The sequence below is a fragment of the Myotis daubentonii genome, chromosome 15 (assembly GCF_963259705.1).
Source record: "Myotis daubentonii chromosome 15, mMyoDau2.1, whole genome shotgun sequence".
NCBI classification, from domain to species: domain Eukaryota; kingdom Metazoa; phylum Chordata; class Mammalia; order Chiroptera; family Vespertilionidae; genus Myotis; species Myotis daubentonii.
In genome coordinates this window covers 8,274,185-8,292,755 of record NC_081854.1, presented here as the reverse complement: position 1 = coordinate 8,292,755, position 18,571 = coordinate 8,274,185, and the positions used below count along the sequence as shown (strand labels likewise).

Genomic DNA, 18,571 nt, shown 5'->3' with positions numbered 1-18,571 from the left:
CCAAGGATGGCCGGAGGGAGTGTAGCCACCTCAGGGGAATCAGCACTTGCAGAGCGGGGAAGTGAGAAAGGTTGGTGTGACTGTGACTTGAAGTACAATTCCAGGAATGGGCAGCTTGTCCGGACAGGGGTAGGAGAGGGTAAAGATGATTGTATGGGTCAGATCACCAAAGGGCTCTGGAACATCCCCTGTGAGGGGGAGACAATTAGAAACTTCCCAGGTGTACTAGAGAGGCGGTACTAAGTAGAAGGGACAGTAGAAACTAAGAAAAAGTTTCCAAAAATGGTGTGGTCAAGACACTCTCCAGTGTGACTAGGCCCGTGGTGGGCAAACTGTGGGTCGCGAGCCACATGTGGCCCTTTGGCCCCTTGAGTGTGGCTCTTCCTAAGCCTTAGGAGCACCCTAAGTTAATAACAATGTACCTACCTATATAGTTTAAGTTTAAAAAATTTGATTCTCAAAAGAAATTTCAATCATTGTACTGTTGATATCTGGCTCTGTTGACTAATGAGTTTGCCGACCACAGGGCTAGGCAGTGAGAGGGAGGAAGAGGTCCAAATGAGGCCTGAAGGCCAGACCGTGCCCTGGCTGGTGTGGCTCAGCTGGCTGGAGCACTGTCCTGCACACCAAAAGGTGTGCAGGTTTGACTCCTGGTCAGGGCACATACCTACGTTGCAGGTTCCATCCCCGGTCGGGACACGTACGGAAGGCAACCAATGGATGTTCTCTCACATCTATGTTTCTCTCTCTCCTGCTGGGGTGCAACCCCAGCAGGTCCAGGGGTCCCCAAAGGTGTGGACGGAGTCGGCGAAGAAGGAATGACACGGAGACAGCGTTCAGTTGATCAGCAGCCTACCCAGGATCTCTAGCCAAGTTCTGGTTAGTTCTCTTGCTAGGTTTTGTCTCCAGTTTCTGTCCAGGATCTTTTGCCATGTTCTCTCGCTAGGTTCTGTCTCTAGGTTCTGTCTCCAGTTTCTGTCCAGGATCTTTTGCCATGTTCTCTCCAGTGAAGTTCTTCTGTCTCTAGGTTCTGTGTAGGTTCTGTGTGTAGGTTCTGTGTGTAGGTTCTGTGTCTAGGTCTTGTTACATCTGTATTTATACCAGTTGATTCCAATCCTATCAATCTCTATTCCAAAGGTTAGGGCGTTTCTTATCTCCATTCCAGGGAGTAAAGATTATGTAGCTTAAGCATGATTGTTTGTAGTTAAAGTGATTAATTACCCGCCTGGCACTTAGTTAAGGGGCTTTATCCCCTCCCTAACTTCAGGGGAAAATCCCTACCTGGGGAAACATCCTTTCTCAGAGACCTTGGTTAAAACACATAGTGCCATGAAGGTGAGCAAACATATTAAGAACAGTATGCCATATATGCCAGGTCCCTTGAAACAACAAGGATGGACCGGCTCCTGGCACTGTCCCTCCTTCCCCTCTCTCTGAAATCAATAAGCATATCCTCCCGTCAGGCCACAGGAGCTCGGAGTGCCAGGCTGAGGGTTTGGACCTTCTCCCAGGGGCGATGGGAGCCAGGGAGGGGTTGTGGACAGGAGAGGGGCAGAGTCCACTCTGGGACGCCATGGGAGACTGACGAGGGGAGAAACTGGAGGCCAGGAGCCAGGGAGAGGACGAGGCCTGCGCTGCAGCAGTGACCCCTTCGGGACGCCAGGGCTACAGCCCAATGTCCCCCCCCCCCCCCCGCCCACTCCCCATGTATTCCCAGCCGGACACACAGTAAAGGCAAACTCTTTTATTTCAGTCTTAGAGAAGCAATCACCTTCTTCTCCCCACTTGGAAGCCCAGGGCGACGCCGGGTCAGGAAGGCGCGGACAGAAGGGGCATCGCCACCATCAATTGCTGAGGAGAGGAAAGGGCGAGGGTTCAGGACCCAGGAGTCCCGGCCCCATGTCTCCGCTTCCCCGAACCACCCCCCGCCCAGGTACCCTTCTCTTCCGGTGGAAGGCCGCCTTGCTCTCAGCAGAGTTGATCCGCAGGGGGATGTAGGCATCCAGCTGGTACAGCTGCTGGGGGCCCCCCATGACCAGGCGGTTCTCCCCAATCTCCAGCGACAGCCCTAGAGCTCCATCCTGGGGATAGACTGCAATCAGCACCCCCTTCCCTTCCGGCAACAGGACACAGGATGATGAAAACACGGGCGGAGAGAGCAGGCTCACGTGCTGGGAGACCGTATTTAAAGGCTCTAACCTTCCAGGGAAAAGGGGCGGGGGGCACGGTAATTACAGTTCTCCACGCTGGATCACTTACGATGCCCTGGGTACCCTTGGGACAGCACCGGAAGTGGGCCCGAGGGCCCTAAACTCAGACGGCAGCACTAACGGGCTGGCAGCCAGCCCAGGCCGCTCTCCTTCCCACACCCCAACCTCATTCTCCAGCTCAGGTCGAGGGTACACCCACCAGCTTGGGGAGGTCAATTTCCGCCAAAAGGAGGTCAGGGGCTTCCAGCCAGAGGTTCAGGTGGGGCTTCTCAGGGCTGAGGAGGAACAAGAGCCAGAACTGAGGAGAGCCCCAGGTCCTCGGGGGCTGCTGCCCCTGCCTGGCATGTGGCTCCCTCCTTTCTCGCCAGCATGCGGCCTTGGGGTGGTCTGGGGGTTCCCAGAGCCCCAGGACACCGCCCCGTTGGGGAGGGAGGGATGGCAAAGAGCAGTGGGGGACAGGAGAGAGGGACCCAGGACAGCCCACCTTTCCGCGGGCCTCAAGGAGTCAGCGGTAAACACGTTCCCCAGCTCCTGGATCGGAGGACGCTGGCGGGAGCGGATATTCTGCTGGGAGATGGAGCCCATAAAAGGCCGGTTCTTCAACAGGCGCCACTCTGCGGGGAGGAGGGAGGGCGGGGTAAGGTCACAGGGTAAGGGTTCCCTTCCCTCCTCCAAGCGCCAGGGGGGGCGTCTAGCTCCGGGAGAGCTTCCCGGGAGGGGAGAAGGGTGGAGGTGGCCAGGGAACTGACCACAACCCCAGGCCTGGCTTTAGGAAGCGCGCCCACCTTGTCCCCGCCTTCCCGGAGTATTAGCCAATAAAATCTGATCCTAAGAGATGCTTCAGACTCCACGGCTCCCACACTGTCCAGACCCCGCCCTTTACCTAGATTACGGGCCAGGTCCCGCTCCACAGGCACTAACACACACCCCGCACACCCCACACACCCCACACACCCCACACACCCCACACACCCCGGGGAGCCTCGCACTGTCCCCAGGATCGCAGCCTAGAGGCTAAGGCTTAGCCACACTCGCCCGCCTCGCCCAAGGGCGGCCCCCACGCTGCCCAGGCCCCCTCACCTGGACTCAGCTGCAGGCTGTATTTGTCCTCCAGGCCCTCCCTGGCGATGGTGATCACCAGCTCGCGCAGGAAATCGCTGTTCTAGGACAGAGCGGGGAGCAGGGCTGCGGGAGGGCTCGAGGGTAAAGGGAGCGGCCCCTGCCCAGGCCTCACCCGCAGCCACGCCCCCAACCTGCATCCTCCGGTAGAAGTCGCTGTTGACAGCCACGTCGTAGGCGGTGCAACCCTGGCCTTCTGCGGGGAGAGAAATGGGTGAGGCCCCCCCGCCCTCGGGGCAGCCCCAGGGCTCAGACAGGCATGGAGAAAGCACTAAAGCAGCGGTTCTCAACCTGTGGGTCGCGACCCCGTGGGCGGTCGAACGACCCTTTCACAGGGGTCGCCTAAGACCATCGGAAAACACATATGTAATTACATACTGTTTTTGTGATGAATCACTATGCTTTATGTTCCATTTGTCACAATGAAAATACATCCTGCAGATCAGATACTTACATTACAATTCATAACAGCAGCAACATTACAGTGATGAAGTAGCAACGAAAATGATTTTATGGTTGGGGGTCACCACAACATGAGGAACTGTATTGAAGGGTCGCGGCATTAGGAAGGTTGAGAACCGCTGACTTGGGACCATTAAAGAAAAAAAGGAAGCAGCTCCGTGCTGGCTGCCCCTGGCCTGGCCCCAGGGGAGGGGACATGGGGCTAATATCAGGCTTTGTCGGGGGCGAAAGGCTGTGGGGCTGTGATGTCCGGAGAATCTTCTCTGTCTTGACCCGATGAATCACTCCGGTTCCTTCTCATCTTAAGTTGGATATTTCCTCCTCCAGGAAGCCCTCCCTGAACCTGACCCTGACCCTGACCCTTCGATGTGGGCCAAGCGCTCCCTCCGGCACAGCAAGAATCGCACAGTATTGAAACCCCAAGTTCTGGGTTTGATAAGTCCCTACTCGCCGGGGCACCACCCAAAATGTGGTCCCGGGAGGCTTTAGGGGACATATGTGAATTGAACAAGCAAGGACATAGAGACAGAAATGCCGCAGAGACAGAGGTGAGAGGGGCAGAGGGACAGAGACAGGGGACAGGGTGAAGGAGAAAACAGAGATTAGGGTGAGAGCTGGCCTGGGCCTCGATCCAGAAGATGGGCTAATAAAGCACCTGCCCGCCCGCCCTCGCCCTGGAGGGAGGCAGAGAGAAGTGCCAGCCTGGCCAGGTGGGCAGAACCAGGGCTGCCCCAGGCGGCCGCTGCAGCAGGCCCAGTAGGCTAGGGGTATGCCTGGGGGAAGGGATCCGATCAGGGGGAGAGTCCTGGGCCCTGGATTCTGGGGTCCTGGGGAAGGAAGGACCTAGGGGGCCGGGGTCCTGGGTCCCCCCAAAGGTACTGACTTGCATCGAGTTCGGCATGAGGCTCTCCCAGACTCATGGGGATGCGAAACCCGGCTTGGTCCTCCTCCAGCATTTGAAGCAGCTGGTCCTCGGTCATGTCAGCCGGGGGAGGGATGGAGGAAGAGTGACAGATGTTGATGAAAACCTTCCCTTCGGATGAATTGGTCTTTACGCAGAAGCCTGGTGGGAATGGGTTGGTCCTGACCATGTCTCCATGTGGGTCTTGATTTCCATCCGTCCTCTCCCCAGTCTGTCCTTCTTTCCATCTGTCCCCTTCCTTGAGTCTCAGTCCTCCACTTTCTGGTTCTGTCCCCCTCCGCACGCCTGGGACCTCTGACTCTCTTTCCATCTTGGAGTCTCTGTCCCCCTAGTCACGCCCCCCCCCCCCCACTCCTCTCTTTGGATCTCCCTCTGGATCTCTGTTCACTTCCCCACCAAGGCTTCTAAACCCTCTTATGATGTCCCTTTCCTCCCTCCTCTGTGTCCTTTGACCCCAGTGTCTCTCCACTTCTCCCTGGGAACCACTCACTCTCTTTGGGTTTCTGCCTTCCTCACCTGGTTGAGGTTGGATCTGTGTTGATTCTGGTCTGCTCGTCTGGGCCTGCTGGAGCTCCTTGGAGGCCTGGGTGAAGGAACATGATTCCAGGCTTGGCGTCTGTGCTATCAAACCCGCATTTGTTGCTCAAATGTTTACTGAGCAATGTTTAGGGATATGAGCCACGCAGGGAATAAGACATATTATGTCCCTGTCCTCCTCTGAGGAACCCAAAGAACAACCCCAGTCTTACTCCCATTTATTCCAGAGCCTAGCAAACTTGGAGTTAACCAACTACAATTCCCAGAAGCCCTGTTGCCTCTCTAGTGCATTCTGGGAACTGCAATCCCCTCTCAGGGAAAAAAAAAAAAAAAAAAAAAGAATCCCCCAAATAACCAGGGACACAGGAGTCCTTGGTCAGTGCGCACCTGCAGCAGCAGCTCCTGGAAACGCGCAGTCTCGGCGCCCATGGCCTCCGCCTCGTTCAGCTCCGGCACCAGCAGCTTCAAGTCCGCCATGGCCCCGGGAAAGAGACCTAGGCGTCCCCAGCAACGCCGACGTGGGGGAGCCTTTGCTGGGATCGGAACTCTGGGGCCGGCTTCCCGGGCCCTCAACAGACTCCGACACCCACTGTTGTATATGAGAATCGAGGAATCTGGCCGGAGGCTACAGTTCCACTCAGATCAGGTACCGTCGTCAAATCTGTTGGGGAACAGTATCTCTCGATGCTCCAACACGCCGAATGTTTAAATGACAGCCACTCTTCCGGTCTCTGTGTAACAGAAATTTGAGTTCGCCACACTTCCGACTCCCTCAGCGCTCGTACCTTAACCAGCAACCGCGCTACTGACCAATCAGAGTCTAAGTACGAGGCCACGCCTCCTCTCACCTCAACCAATCAAAACTAGATTCTGAGGCTGATTCCCTTAAGGCCACACTTCCGCTGTCGATTAAAGGCAAACTTCCCCCTCCTTCCCGACAGCTTCCTCAGGCCAGGTTACGGGCAGTCAAACCCTCATTTCAGTGTCCATCCTAAGATTCCCTTCTGATCTCCGAACTATCGCTTCGCCCCAGAGCTAGACCCGATTCTCTAGTAAATGTATTTCGGGCCGAAAGCTGCAGTTTTGTGAACAGGGTGGTGGGAAGACACACCAACACGGCCACCCTTCTAAATCTGGAACTCTCCGTTTTTGCAAGGCACGCACAATTTCTCTTCCGTCCCCCCACTGTGAGGACTGCGCATGCTCCGAACTACGTGGGCGGGGTCGCCGGGTCCTAAGGTTGGGTCACGTTCTATCTCCTGCGGCCCGCCCTTCGCCCTGGAGGGGGCGGCCCCGCCCTTCGGACCTCGAAGTTCCCTCGGGTAGAGCGCCCGGCAGTTGGTGGAAAGCGGTCTGGACCGGTGATGGCTGCCACGCGCGCGGGGTCCCGCACCCGAGAGATCTTCGCCACGCTGGAGTACGGACCCGCGCCGGAGAGCCACGCATGCGCGCTGGTGAGGGCCTGCGGGCCGGCGCTGCCCCTCCCTTCCTCCCTCCCTCTCTCCCCGCTCCACCCGCGCGGGTTCTGCGCGCTGACTCCCGTGATCCTCCGCGGCAGCTCCGCGACTCCGCACTTTGCTTCCGTGATTCCCGGCGCCCCTGGACCAGCTTCCCGGGAGCTTTTGCGGTTGTGCCTCTCAGCCCTTTAGCGGGTCCTCGTGCCTCACGGCCCGAGCTCGAGGCGGTGTTTTCCCGCTTCCTCAGACCCGCCCCACCCGGAGGGGTGCGACTGGTTCTTCGGAGCCACATCAGAACCTCCAGGGAACCTCTGAACCCCCGTAGACTTCCCAGGGTTCCTGAGAACATCCTGTGCCTCCGTGGTCCTCCAGGGCACCCCGAGAGTTCTCATGGGGCTCCCCTAGTCACTCGGACCCTCCGTGGAGTCCCCGTGAGTCCTCAGGCTCCTCTGTACTTGTGTGGCTTCTGTGATCTCGGGGGGCTCTCGGAACCCCGGAATCCATCAGAACTCCTCGTTACCTACAGCCCCTCAGCGTGCCCTCATGGGCCCCCCGTGGTCCCTCGCCACCTCTGGGAGTGTCGCGTGGGCCCCCCCGTGAGTCCTCGGGGCCGCTGAAAATGCTGATGGTGCTCCATGACCCTCAAATTCCCTGGGAATCCTGTGATCTCTCAGGCTCTGTGGTTCTCAACCTTCCTAATGCCGCGACCCTTTACTACAGTTCCTCATGTGGTGGTGACCCCCGACCAGAAAATTATTTTCGTTGCTACTTCATAACTAATTTTGCTACTGTTATGAATCGTAATGTAAATATCTGGTATGCAGGATGTATTTTCAGGGGTCGCGACCCACAGGTTGAGAATCGCTGCCTCAGAGCCTCCCATAACGTTTTGGAGGTTCCTGCAGATAAGTAAGGCGCCTCGAATTTTCCGTAATGGCCCAGGCCCCTCAGAAATCCCCCCCCATGGAGCCAGGTCACCCCCAATGGAGGAGCTTGGGCTTCTGCAGGGGGAGGGGAGGAGGCTGGAAGAAGAGCCCACGTCCAGGATGCGAGCTGCGCCTGCGCAGGCTGTGGAGGGAGAGGAGGGGATGAGGCCGCGGTGCAGGAGCAGCAGGCTTCGGGGAACTTGAGGGGCGAGGACCGCACTTGGGGTCTGGCCCTGTGGCGAGGTGGCCTGTCCCCCATCCCATGGTGAACCCTGGAGGAGCAAGCTTCCGGGGAAAGATGCTGAGCTGAGTTATCACATGTTGTCCAACGGGTGCAGGAGTCAAAGGCCACTTTGGGCCGGGCTGGTGTGACTCTGATTCAGTGTTTCCTACTCAAGGGCACATGCCTGGGTTGCGGGCTCCATCCCCAGCAGGGGGCGTGCAGGAGGCAGCCGATCAGTGATTCTCTCTCATCATTGATGCTTCTACCTCTCCCTCTCCCTTCCTCTCTGAAATCAATAAGAATATGTATATTTTTGAAAAATACCACTTTGAGCCTCAGGTCTAGAGGCAGGGACCTGGGAGGCATCAATGTCAAAAAGATAACTGAGCCCTAGCCGGTTTGGCTCAGTGGATAGAGCGTGGGCCTGCGAACTGAAAGGTCCCAGGTTCGATTCTGGTCAAGGGCACATGCCTGGGTTGTGGACTCGATCCCTAGTGGGGGACTTGCAGGAGGCAGTCGATCCATGATTCTCTCTCATCATGGATGTTTCTATTTCCCTCTCCTTTCCTCTCTGAAATCAATAAAAATACATTTAAAAAATAAATAAAAGGAGCTGTGACAGTGTGCAGAGAACCCCCACACTTGGAGGGTGGGAGTGGAATGTCGCAAAATAGCAATGTGCTAAAAGCTCCTATTGGATGCTTTCTCTGTGACCCTCTATGCTCAGCATACTTGCATGGACTCTCCCAGGACCACCATGGGAGGGGTCATTGTCGTTATTATCTTAGTGAGAGCGCACAGAGGCTTGGAGAAGTAAGTCATTTTTGCCCGTGGTCAGCACAGCCGAAAAGGGGAAGCTGAACTTTCAACCAATCAAGAATTTAAATTAAATACAAGAGAAAAGGAGGAAGCTGAGATTTGAACCTGAGCCCTCAGATTCCAGCGCCTGTGGTGCCCCCACCTTGCCCCAGACCAAGGTCTCAGCCTTAGGGTCTGTTGGCCAGACTCGGCCAATAAACATGTTTTCTTTGGCCGATGTTTATTGGTAAAAAATGTGAATTTGTTGACAACTAACTCCATGTAAACATCCGGGATTCCAGCTTCTCTTGAAAATAAAATCCCCCAATTTGGCAACCTTTGGCTCACGTTCCCTGACAAAAATCATCTGGCTCCGTTAGCGACAGTTTGTCTTGTTAGACAAGTGGCGAGTTCCCAGTCTCCCCCAGGCCCTCTTCTCACACTAGCGAGGTCTGCGGGGACCCTGTGGACATTCTTTTAGGATTTTGTTTTTCTTTGGAGGGAAATTTTGCAAAATTCCAGAGTACTTAATATTGTGAACTCTCATGCATCCCTCACTGCGCTTCAACAATGATTAGCATTTGGTCCAGTTGTTGTCTCCCTGTGTGTTCTCTTTTTCTGGAGTGATTCCAATCCCATGGCCTAGCCGGCGTGGTTCAATGGTTAGAGAGTCAGCCCGCACACCAGGAGGGTCTCGGGTTCAATTCCCGGTCAAGGGCATGTACCTGGGTTTCCGGTTCAGTCCCCGTCCTCCTTCCGAGCCCATGTAGGAGGCAACCAATCAACGTGTCTCTCTCGCATGGATGTCTCTCTCTCTTTCTCTCTCTCTCCCCTCCTCCTCCCCCCCTCCCCGCCCCTTCTACTCTCACGAAGAATCAATGGAAAAAATAACCTCCAGTGAGCATTAACAACAAAAAATTAAATCCCAGATGTCATATTATTTTCCCATAAATATTTGATTCCTCATTTCTAACACATAAGGACTCCTCTAACATAACCACCCTGCCATTTGCACACTCAGCATTAACAGTCCTACTTTAATATCATCTGATGCCCAGCTCGTGCTCAGATACCCTCAACTGTGTCAGAAGTGTCTTTCTCCCTCCCCCCCCTACCGCCCCCCCCCAGCCTCTGGAGGGATTTGAATTAGGAACTTCCTGTTGACCATTTGACTTTAAAGAAAAAGGAGAAGGGCCAGTTGGCAGGGGAAGAGACAAGTCAGGAGACTGAGGCATTGGGGGTGATAAGAGAGAAGTTTGTAGAAGGAAAAAGTGGGAAGCGTGTCATGGATTTAGCAAGGATTTGGGGAAGACGGGACCAGGGACAGAGAGAAACGTGAAGCTGCTATGGAGCTGCAATAAAATTAATAGAGCCCTAACCGGTTTGGCTCAGTGGATAGAGCGTCGGCCTGCGGACTGATGAGTCACGGATTCGATTCCGGTCAAGGGCACGTACCTTGGTTGCGGGCACATCCCCAGTAGGGGGTGTGCAGGAGGCAGCTGATCGATGTTTCTCTCTAATCGATGTTTCTAACTCTCTATCCCTCTCCCTACCTCTTTGTAAAAAATCAATAAAATATATTTAATCTTTAAGATAAAAGTAAACTGTAATTAAAAAAAAAAGAATTCCAAAACTGAAAAAAAATATATATATATATATATTTGTTAAATAATAATAATAAATAAAAATAATAGAAAGGTACAAGTACTGCTGCTTTGGTATCTGACACGGATGATTCATCCTCACATGCTTTTGAGGTGGGGAGCTGTCCTTACCACCACCTTCCAGATGGCTCACTGATCGAGGCCACGGCAGGATCTGGCTAAGGCTGCACCATGAGTAAGTACCGGAGCCAGGATTCAAACCCTGGCCGTGGCCCTCGCTCCAGGGACCCCAACCTGGGCTGCCCCTCTGCAAAGCCCATATGCTACGCCTTGGGCTCAGTTAGACGTGCCACGGCCAAGTAAACCGCGCCTGGCAGGGCAGCATCCAGTCTGTCTTCGGGATTCGGGGTCCCACACTCACTCCCCAAGCGCTGACAGGAGGGAACACAGGAACCACCTGGCTTAGAAGCCACACGGTCCCATGGGCATCGCTTCCAGGTGTAAAAACAAAACGTGCACACGGACATCTCCACCAGCACCATTCACAATAGCCAGAGAGCGGAAACGGCCCGCATGCCCAGCAACCGAGGACCAGCTAAACAAAATGTGGTCCGTCCCGATAATGAGTACCTTACAGCCATAAAAAGAAATGAGGTGCTCACACAGGATATGGCATGGACGGGTCTTGAACACGCCATGCCAATCATAACATTAAAAAGAAGAAAAGAAAAAACCATGCCAAGTGAAAGAAGCCAGCCACAAAAAGGCGTTTAGTGTAGGATTCCATGGACGTGAACTGCCCAGATTAGCAAATCCATTGAGACAGAGGGCAGATTAGCCGTTTCCAGGGTTTGGGCGCAAAGGGGAAGGGAGAGCGACTGCTTAGCAGTGGTTCTCAACCTTCCTCATGCCGCGACCCTTTCATACAGTTCCTCATGTTGTGGTGACCCCCAAATTTCATTGTTACAAATTGAACATAAAGCATAGTGATTCATCACAAAAACAACATGTAATTATATATGTGTTTTCCGGTGGTCTTAGGCGACCCCTGTGAAAGGGTCGTTCGACCCCCAAAGGGGTCGCGGCCCACAGGTTGAGAACCGCTGGCTTAATGGCTGCGGAGCTGTCTTTTGGGGGTGATGAAATGTTCAGGAATTAGAAAGTGGTAATAGTTGCACAATACTGTGAATTTACTAAATGCCACTGAATTGTACACTTTATTTTTTTTAAATATATTTTATTGATTTTTTACAGAGGAAAGGAGAGAGATAGAGAGTTAGAAACATCGATGAGAAACATCGATCAGCTGCCTCCTGCACATCTCCTACTGGGGATGTGCCCGCAACCCAGGTACATGCCCTTGACCGGAATCGAACCTGGGACCTTTCAGTCCGCAAGCCGACGCTCTATCCACTGAGCCAAACTGGTTTCGGCGAATTGTACACTTTAAAATGGTTCAAATGTTGAGTGTGTTATGTGTCTGTTACGTTTATGTCTATTTTCTACCTACACAGGAAAAGAATTAGCTGGTGGGGCGAAGGGGGGCAGGTGTCCCCCTCCCAGAGGACACTGGGCAGGGATCGCGCTCCTTGAGCTGCCTCCCAGATCCCTTTCCAAACCCTCCCCCTCCCCAGGCCTGGCTGGACACCCAGGACCGGTGCTTGGGCCACTATGTAAATGGAAAATGGTTTAAGCCGGAAAACAGGAAGTCAGTGCCTTGCCAGGATCCCATCACAGGTAGGAGGCGTCCCCTAGTCATTAGGGGAGGGAGAGGCACCCATGCCTCCGGCCATACCCACCACAGACACCCTAATGTCTTTGCTCAGGGCCTGATGGGGGGAGGAGGCTGAGAGTTTGGGCTCCTCCTGATCCTGGTTATTCTAATACGGTCCCAAGTCCCCGTGGACACTTTTCCGAGTCACCGTCTACTAAAGATCCCTCCCTTACCTTTGCGCAGTGGCAGTATCATAGCCAATGAGGTTTATCTGAGGCGCGATTATTGCTAAAAAAAATAAAAATAAAATAAAATCCCCTCCTTGCCTGCGGAGGCCCTCGGAGCAAGGACCAATGGATTTATCCCCATTTGTCAGGTGATGGACCTGAGACCCTCAGCAGGGCCAGGGACCAGCTTTACTGCCCGCTCCCAGTCCCCGGAAATCTTAGCCCCCCGCCGTTCTGACACAGTTTCCTCCCTCTTCAATCTGGGTTCCTCCCTCTGTCTCCCCAGGAGAGAACTTGGCCACTTGCCTCCAGGCACAGGCTGAGGATGTGGCGGCAGCCGCAGAGGCAGCCAGGGCCGCGTTGGAGAACTGGATTGGACTCCCCGGAGCCTCTCGGGCCAAGCACCTGACCAGGTGATGCCGTTGAGGTGTGGACCCAGGGAGCGGGGGGAGGACTGAGAACAAAGACCCTGGTTCCCAGCATGCCTTTTGGCCTTTAGTCCCATCTACGGGGACTATAATGACAAAACCTCTGTTTCCCCCCGAAAGAATATCCTTGGGGCTCATCGGGACTGGTGGGCCCCAAAGTCCGTTTCCCAGCACCCTCCTGGGGCAGCTAGAGACGGAGATTCCATTTCCCAAAATGTATGAAGTTAGAGGTAAGCCCAGCATCTCCAGGGTTACAGGTGGCCAACATCTTTGCACAGCAGCCTCGGGATTTGTTTCCTGGACTACGTTTCCCATCAGTCTCTAGTGTTCTTACCCCTGGTAAAGGGGGATGTCCCAGGGGTTCGTGGGGAATATTGTAGTCCAGGTAAATGGGGTGTGTTTCAAGACCCTTTCAGGCTGAGGGGCACTGGGAATGACGGGCCCCCTTGCTTTCTGCACAGGCTGGCCAAGATGATCCAGAAGCACCAGCGGCTGCTGTGGACCCTGGAGTCCCTGGTTACTGGGCGGGCTGTTCGAGAGGTTCGAGACCGGGATGTCCCGCTGGCCCAGCAGCTGCTCCAGTACCATGCAATTCAGGCACACATCCAGGAGGAGGCGCTGGCAGGCTGGGAGCCCATGGGTGAGAAGCAGGAGTCCCGGCCCCCAGCCCCCTCTTCCATCAGGGCCCACCAGTGCCTGTCCCGGTCACCTCATTTGTTCCTGCAGGAGTAATTGGTCTCATCTTGCCACCCACATTCTCCTTCCTGGAGATGATGTGGAGGATTTGCCCCGCCCTGGCTGTGGGTAAGTGATGGGCTGGGTGCCTGGACCCCTGGGTCTGAGGGAGGAGGGGCTGGGTGCCTGGACCCCTGGGTCTGAGGGAGGAGGGGCTGGGGGCCTGGACCCCTGGGTCTGAGGGAGGAGGGGCTGGGGGCCTGGGCCCCTGGGTCTGAGGGAGGAGGGGCTGGGGGCCTGGACCCCTGGGTCTGAGGGAGGAGGGGCTGGGTGCCTGGACCCCTGGGTCTGAGGGAGGAGGGGCTGGGGGCCTGGACCCCTGGGTCTGAGGGAGGAGGGGCTGGGGGCCTGGGCCCCTGGGTCTGAGGGAGGAGGGGCTGGGGCCTGGACTCTTGAGTTTTTGAGTTGCCCGCCTTCCCCAGGCTGCACTGTGGTGGTCCTCGTGCCCCCGGCCTCCCCAGCGCCCCTCCTCCTGGCCCAGCTGGCAGGGGAACTGGGCCACTTCCCAGGAATCCTCAACGTGATCAGTGGCCCTGCCTCCCTGGGGCCTGTCCTGGCCGCCCAGCCCGGGGTCCAGAAGGTGGCCTTCTGCGGAGCCATCGAGGTACCTTCAGGGCGAGGAGGGCGACAGGGCAGGGCTGGGCTCCAGAAGGTTTTCCCCCTCTGAACCCCGTGGGGTGTGGGGTTCCCCCAGGAAGGACGTGTCCTTCGGCGGACCCTGGCGGGCGTGGGTCCCGAGCTGGGCCTGGCGCTGGGGACCGAATCGCTGCTGCTGCTGACGGAGGCGGCAGATGTGGACTCGGCCGTGGAGGGCGTCGTGGACGCAGCCTGGTCGGACCGCAGCCCGGTGAGACCCTCGCGCCGGTGTCCCCTGATGTCCGGAGGGCCGTGCCTGTCTGTCTCCAGACCTTGGGGCCCCGTGCCTCTGTTCAGTTTTCAGTCCTTGGTGTCTTCACACCAGCGCGTGTGGGACTCATCGCCTCCGATTTCCGGTCTCCCTGCCCGGCTCTCCTGCTCTGTCAGGGCCCGGCCTGTCTCTTGCTCCCTAGGACCCTCACTGTTCTGAGTGTTCGTGCCCCTGGTTTCCCAACCTCTGTCTTTACTCTGAAATGACCAGCTTTCTGGAACTCCACCTTCTGCCTCAGGGTCCTTGGACACTTCTCCCTGACCCTCCTTCGATCTCTGCATGTGTGTCCCCGGGTCTCAGCCCTCCGTGGGGGCCTGTCCCCCCACATGGCCCCTGAAATCCCTTTCCCTATCAGGGGGGCCTCAGGCTTCTCGTCCAGGAGTCCGTGTGGGATGAGGTGATGAGGCGGCTCCAGGTGCGGATGGCGCGGCTCCGGGGAGGCCGAGGGCTCGACGGGGCCGTGGACATGGGGGCCCGGGGGGCTGCTGCACATGAGCTGGCCCAGCGGTATGTGCGCGAGGCCCAGAGCCAGGGCGCACAGGTGAGCCGGGGTGCAGGCTGCAGGGTGCCGGGGGAGGAGGGACCTGGGTCTGAGTTAGGAGGTGCTGGGGGCCTGGGCTTCTGGGTGCCGGGGGAGGAGGGACCTGGGTCTGAGGGAGGAGGTGCTGGGGGCCTGGGCTTCTGGGTGCCGGGGGAGGAGGGACCTGGGCCTGAGGGAGGAGGTGCTGGGGGCCTGGGCTTCTGGGTGCCGGGGGAGAAGGGACCTGGGTCTGAGGGAGGAGGTGCTGGGGGCCTGGGCTTCTGGGTGCCGGGGGAGGAGGGACCTGGGTCTGAGGGAGGAGGTGCTGGGGCCTGGGCCTCTGGGTGCCGGGGGAGGAGGGACCTGGGTCTGAGGGAGGAGGTGCTGGGGGCCTGGGCCTCTGGGTGCCGGGGGAGGAGGGACCTGGGTCTGAGGGAGGAGGTGCTGGGGGCCTGGGCCTCTGGGTGCCGGGGGAGGAGGGACCTGGGTCTGAGGGAGGAGGTGCTGGGGGCCTGGGCCTCTGGGTGCCGGGGGAGGAGGGACCTGGGTCTGAGGGAGGAAGTGCTGGGGGCCTGGGCCTCTGGGTGCCGGGGGAGGAGGGACCTGGGTCTGAGGGAGGAGGTGCTGGGGGCCTGGGCCTCTGGGTGCCGGGGGAGGAGGGACCTGGGTCTAAGGGAGGAGGTGCTGGGGGCCTGGGCCTCTGGGTGCCGGGGGAGGAGGGACCTGGGTCTGAGGGAGGAGGTGCTGGGGGCCTGGGCCTCTGGGTGCCGGGGGTGGAGGGACCTGGGTCTGAGGGAGGAGGTGCTGGGGGCCTGGGCTCCTGGGGGCCTGGGCTCCTGGGTGCCGGGGGAGGAGGGACCTGGGTCTGAGGGAGGAGGTGCTGGGGGCCTGGGCCTCTGGGTGCCGGGGGAGGAGGGACCTGGGTCTGAGGGAGGAGGTGCTGGGGGCCTGGGCTCCTGGGTGCCGGGGGAGGAGGGACCTGGGTCTGAGGGAGGAGGTGCTGGGGGCCTGGGCCTCTGGGTGCCGGGGGAGGAGGGACCTGGGTCTGAGGGAGGAGGTGCTGGGGGCCTGGGCCTCTGGGTTTCGGGGAGGAGGGCCTGGGAGTGGACTTCTAGTAGATCTGTTCCGTTCTCCCAGGTGTTCCAGGCTGGCGATGTGCCCCTAGACAGCCCGTTCTTCCCCCCAACCTTGGTCTCTGACCTGCCCCCCTCCTCCCCGTGTGCCCGGGCAGAGGTGAGCCCCTTCGTGTCCAAGAGATCCTACTCCACCCACCCATCTGCCCCCAGACATGGGCCGCAGCAGAGGCCCTGGTGGCCCCTTGGCCTGGGTCTGGGGCTGCTGACTCCTGGACGCTGGTCCCCTAGTGGGGGCGGGCATAGGGGGGCGGGGTTGGCAGGCTGCTTGAACCCACTGTCACCTTCCAGGTACCGTGGCCTCTGGTCGTGGCCTCCCCATTCCGCACGGCCAAGGAGGCACTGGCCGTGGCCAACGGGACGCCCCGAGGAGGCAGTGCCAGTGTGTGGAGCGAGAGGCTGGGGCAGGCCCTGGAGCTGGGCTATGGGTCAGTGGCACCCACCGGGCACAGGCAGCGGCCTGTGGGGAGGGCCTGCGCTTCCGTCTTCAGGCCTCTGTCTCTGACTCTCCACACCCCCAACTCCCTGCTTTGCTCTCTGATGCCCCGTCCTCCCCACAGGCTCCGGGTGGGCACAGTCTGGATCAACGCCCACGGCCTCAGAGACCCTGCGGTGCCCACGGGCGGCTGCAAGGAGAGTGGGTCTTCCTGGCACGGGGGCCTAGATGTGAGTGTCCCCTCCCGCCCGCACCATCGGCACCCTCTCTCAGCCCTGTGCCCGCCTTGAACCCTCCCAACACTATCCCTCTCACAGGGCCTGTATGAGTACCTGCGGCCCGCGGGGACCCCTGCCCGGCTGCCCTACCTTTCTGAGAATCTGAACTATGACACCTTTGGCCTCACCGTGCCCTCAGCCCTCCCGGCTGGGCCTGAAACAGGCCCCAGGTGAGCTATTCCGGGGCCCACGATTCCCAGAATCCTGTGGGGGAGGAGGGGCAGGCTCCCTTGGACTGAAGCGGGTGAGCTAGAGCCCTGGAGGGGTCCCAGGCCCCACCCAGATCTGCATTCTAGGTCTTACGGCCTCACACCCACCGTCCAGGCCTGAGGAGAGCCTCAGTCCTGCTGAACGGAGGTCTGGGGTCCCCCAGAGCCTTGTGGGGCCAAGAATTGGGGGTTACCCAGAAGCTCATGGGAGCTAGAGTGGTCCATTCAGGGGCTCTGAGCACACCTTGGCCCCCAGACCCACCCTCACACCTCACCCTACTACAGCCCAGCACCCCCCTACGGGCTCTTCGTGGGGGGCCGTTTCCAGGCGCCTGGGGCCCGGAGCTCCAGGCCCATCCACGACTCGCAGGGCAATCTCCATGGCTACGTGGCCGAGGGTGGAGCCAAGGACATCCGAGTGGCAGTGGAGGCCGCCCACCAGGCTGCCCCCGGGTAAGCGGGGTCTCGGCAGCACCCAGGCCCCCAGGGCTGAGGGGCTGTGGGCTTAGCTCCCACGGCTGACGGAATAGGGGTGTGGTTGGCCCCTCTCTTCCTGGGGGCGGCTGAGCTATCGGGCCTGGACCCCCAGGGTAAGGGCCGTGGACAGAGGAGGGGCACCTGGGAAGAGCCAGGGCCAGGAGACCAGCCCCCGATGTTCACTGTCCGCCCACAGGTGGATGGGCCAGTCCCCGGGGGCCCGGGCAGCCCTGCTGTTGGCACTGGCAGCCGCCCTGGAGCGCCGGGAGCCCACCCTGTCCTTGAGGCTGGAGAGGCATGGAGTGGAGCTCAAGGCCGCCCAGGCGGAGGTGGAGCTGAGCGTGACGCGACTTCGGGCCTGGGGGGCCCGCGCCCAGGCCCAGAGCCACAGCCTGCAGGTGAGCGGGCCCTGTGGGAGGGCAGACAGAGCGGGCGGTGTGGAGCGGGGTCGGAACAAAGGCTCTGGAGTGAGCCACACCTGGGGCCCACGCTGTGATCACCAGCAAGTACCTTGACCTCCGTACCTCAATTTTCTCATCCGTATAATGGGCATAGGGCCTACCTCAGATTAGTGTTTCAAATTGTTAGTAACCCATAAAGTCAATTGAGTGGGTTGAAACCATGATTTTTTTTTTTTTAATATATTTTATTCATTTTTTACAGAGAGGAAGGGAGAGAGATAGAGAGTCAGAAACATCGATGAGAGAGAAACATCCATCAGCCGCCTCCTGCACATCTCCCACCGGGGATGTGCCCGCAACCCAGGTACATGCCCTTGAACGGAATCGAACCTGGGACCCTTCAGTCCACAGGCCGACGCCCTATCCACTGAGCCACACCGTTTTCGGCATGATTTTCTTTTTTAAAAAAAATATATTTTATTAATTTTTCAAAGGGAGGAAGGGAGAGGGTTAGAGAGCCAGAAACATCGATGAAAGAGAAACATGATCAGCTGCCTCCTGCACACTCCCTACTGCGGATGTGCCCACAACCAAGGTACATGCCCTTGACGGGAATCGAACCCGGGACCCTTCAGTCCGCAGGCCGAAGCTCTATCTCCTGAGCCAAACTGGTTAGGGCTGATTTTCTTTCTCTCTTTTTTTTAAATATATTTCATTGATTTTTTAGAGAGGAAGGGAGAGAAATAGAGTTAGAAACATCGATCAGCTGCCTCCTGCACATCTCCCATTGGGGATGTGCCCGCAACCCAGGTACATGCCCTTGACCGGAATCGAACCCAGGACCTTTC

At 57.9% G+C, this 18,571-nt stretch overlaps 2 protein-coding genes and 1 pseudogene across 2 annotated transcripts in view; 2 read left to right on the top strand and 1 right to left on the bottom strand.

Moving 5' to 3' along the window:
- Positions 1–1,729: 1,729 nt before the first annotated feature.
- On the bottom strand, positions 1,730–6,694 carry PIH1D1 (PIH1 domain containing 1). Its single transcript, XM_059665382.1, has 10 exons — positions 6,557–6,694; positions 5,638–5,981; positions 5,230–5,296; positions 4,675–4,854; positions 3,464–3,525; positions 3,291–3,372; positions 2,695–2,824; positions 2,410–2,485; positions 1,938–2,081; positions 1,730–1,851 (listed from the first exon to the last, which is right to left on the bottom strand). The coding sequence occupies exons 2-10, from the start codon at positions 5,725–5,727 to the stop codon at positions 1,810–1,812; spliced, it is 873 nt and encodes a 290-aa protein (XP_059521365.1). The 5' UTR covers positions 5,728–5,981; positions 6,557–6,694; the 3' UTR covers positions 1,730–1,809.
- The window catches only part of ALDH16A1 (aldehyde dehydrogenase 16 family member A1), a 24,455-nt gene continuing 12,452 nt past the window's right edge, over positions 6,569–18,571 (top strand). The window contains exons 1-14 of the mRNA XM_059665304.1: positions 6,569–6,704; positions 11,893–11,995; positions 12,486–12,612; positions 13,089–13,267; positions 13,354–13,431; positions 13,785–13,966; positions 14,057–14,209; positions 14,625–14,810; positions 15,927–16,022; positions 16,214–16,350; positions 16,483–16,588; positions 16,676–16,806; positions 17,131–17,298; positions 17,519–17,720. Of these exons, the coding sequence (XP_059521287.1) occupies positions 6,615–6,704; positions 11,893–11,995; positions 12,486–12,612; positions 13,089–13,267; positions 13,354–13,431; positions 13,785–13,966; positions 14,057–14,209; positions 14,625–14,810; positions 15,927–16,022; positions 16,214–16,350; positions 16,483–16,588; positions 16,676–16,806; positions 17,131–17,298; positions 17,519–17,720 (1,938 nt within the window). The 5' untranslated portion in view covers positions 6,569–6,614. The remainder of the gene's footprint in view (positions 6,705–11,892; positions 11,996–12,485; positions 12,613–13,088; positions 13,268–13,353; positions 13,432–13,784; positions 13,967–14,056; positions 14,210–14,624; positions 14,811–15,926; positions 16,023–16,213; positions 16,351–16,482; positions 16,589–16,675; positions 16,807–17,130; positions 17,299–17,518; positions 17,721–18,571) is intronic.
- On the top strand, positions 12,204–12,375 carry LOC132217722 (U4 spliceosomal RNA; annotated as a pseudogene).

Excerpts from the sequence above, each read along its gene's own strand:
- PIH1D1 (XM_059665382.1), bottom strand. The coding sequence starts at position 5,727 with ATGGCGGACTTGAAGCTGCTGGTGCCGGAGCTGAACGAGGCGGAGGCC. Across the intron at positions 3,373-3,463 it reads ACTTCTACCGGAGGATGCAG|AACAGCGATTTCCTGCGCGA; the intron begins GTTGGGGGCGTG and ends GCTCTGTCCTAG. Across the intron at positions 2,486-2,694 it reads TCCTTGAGGCCCGCGGAAAG|CCCTGAGAAGCCCCACCTGA; the intron begins GTGGGCTGTCCT and ends GTTCCTCCTCAG.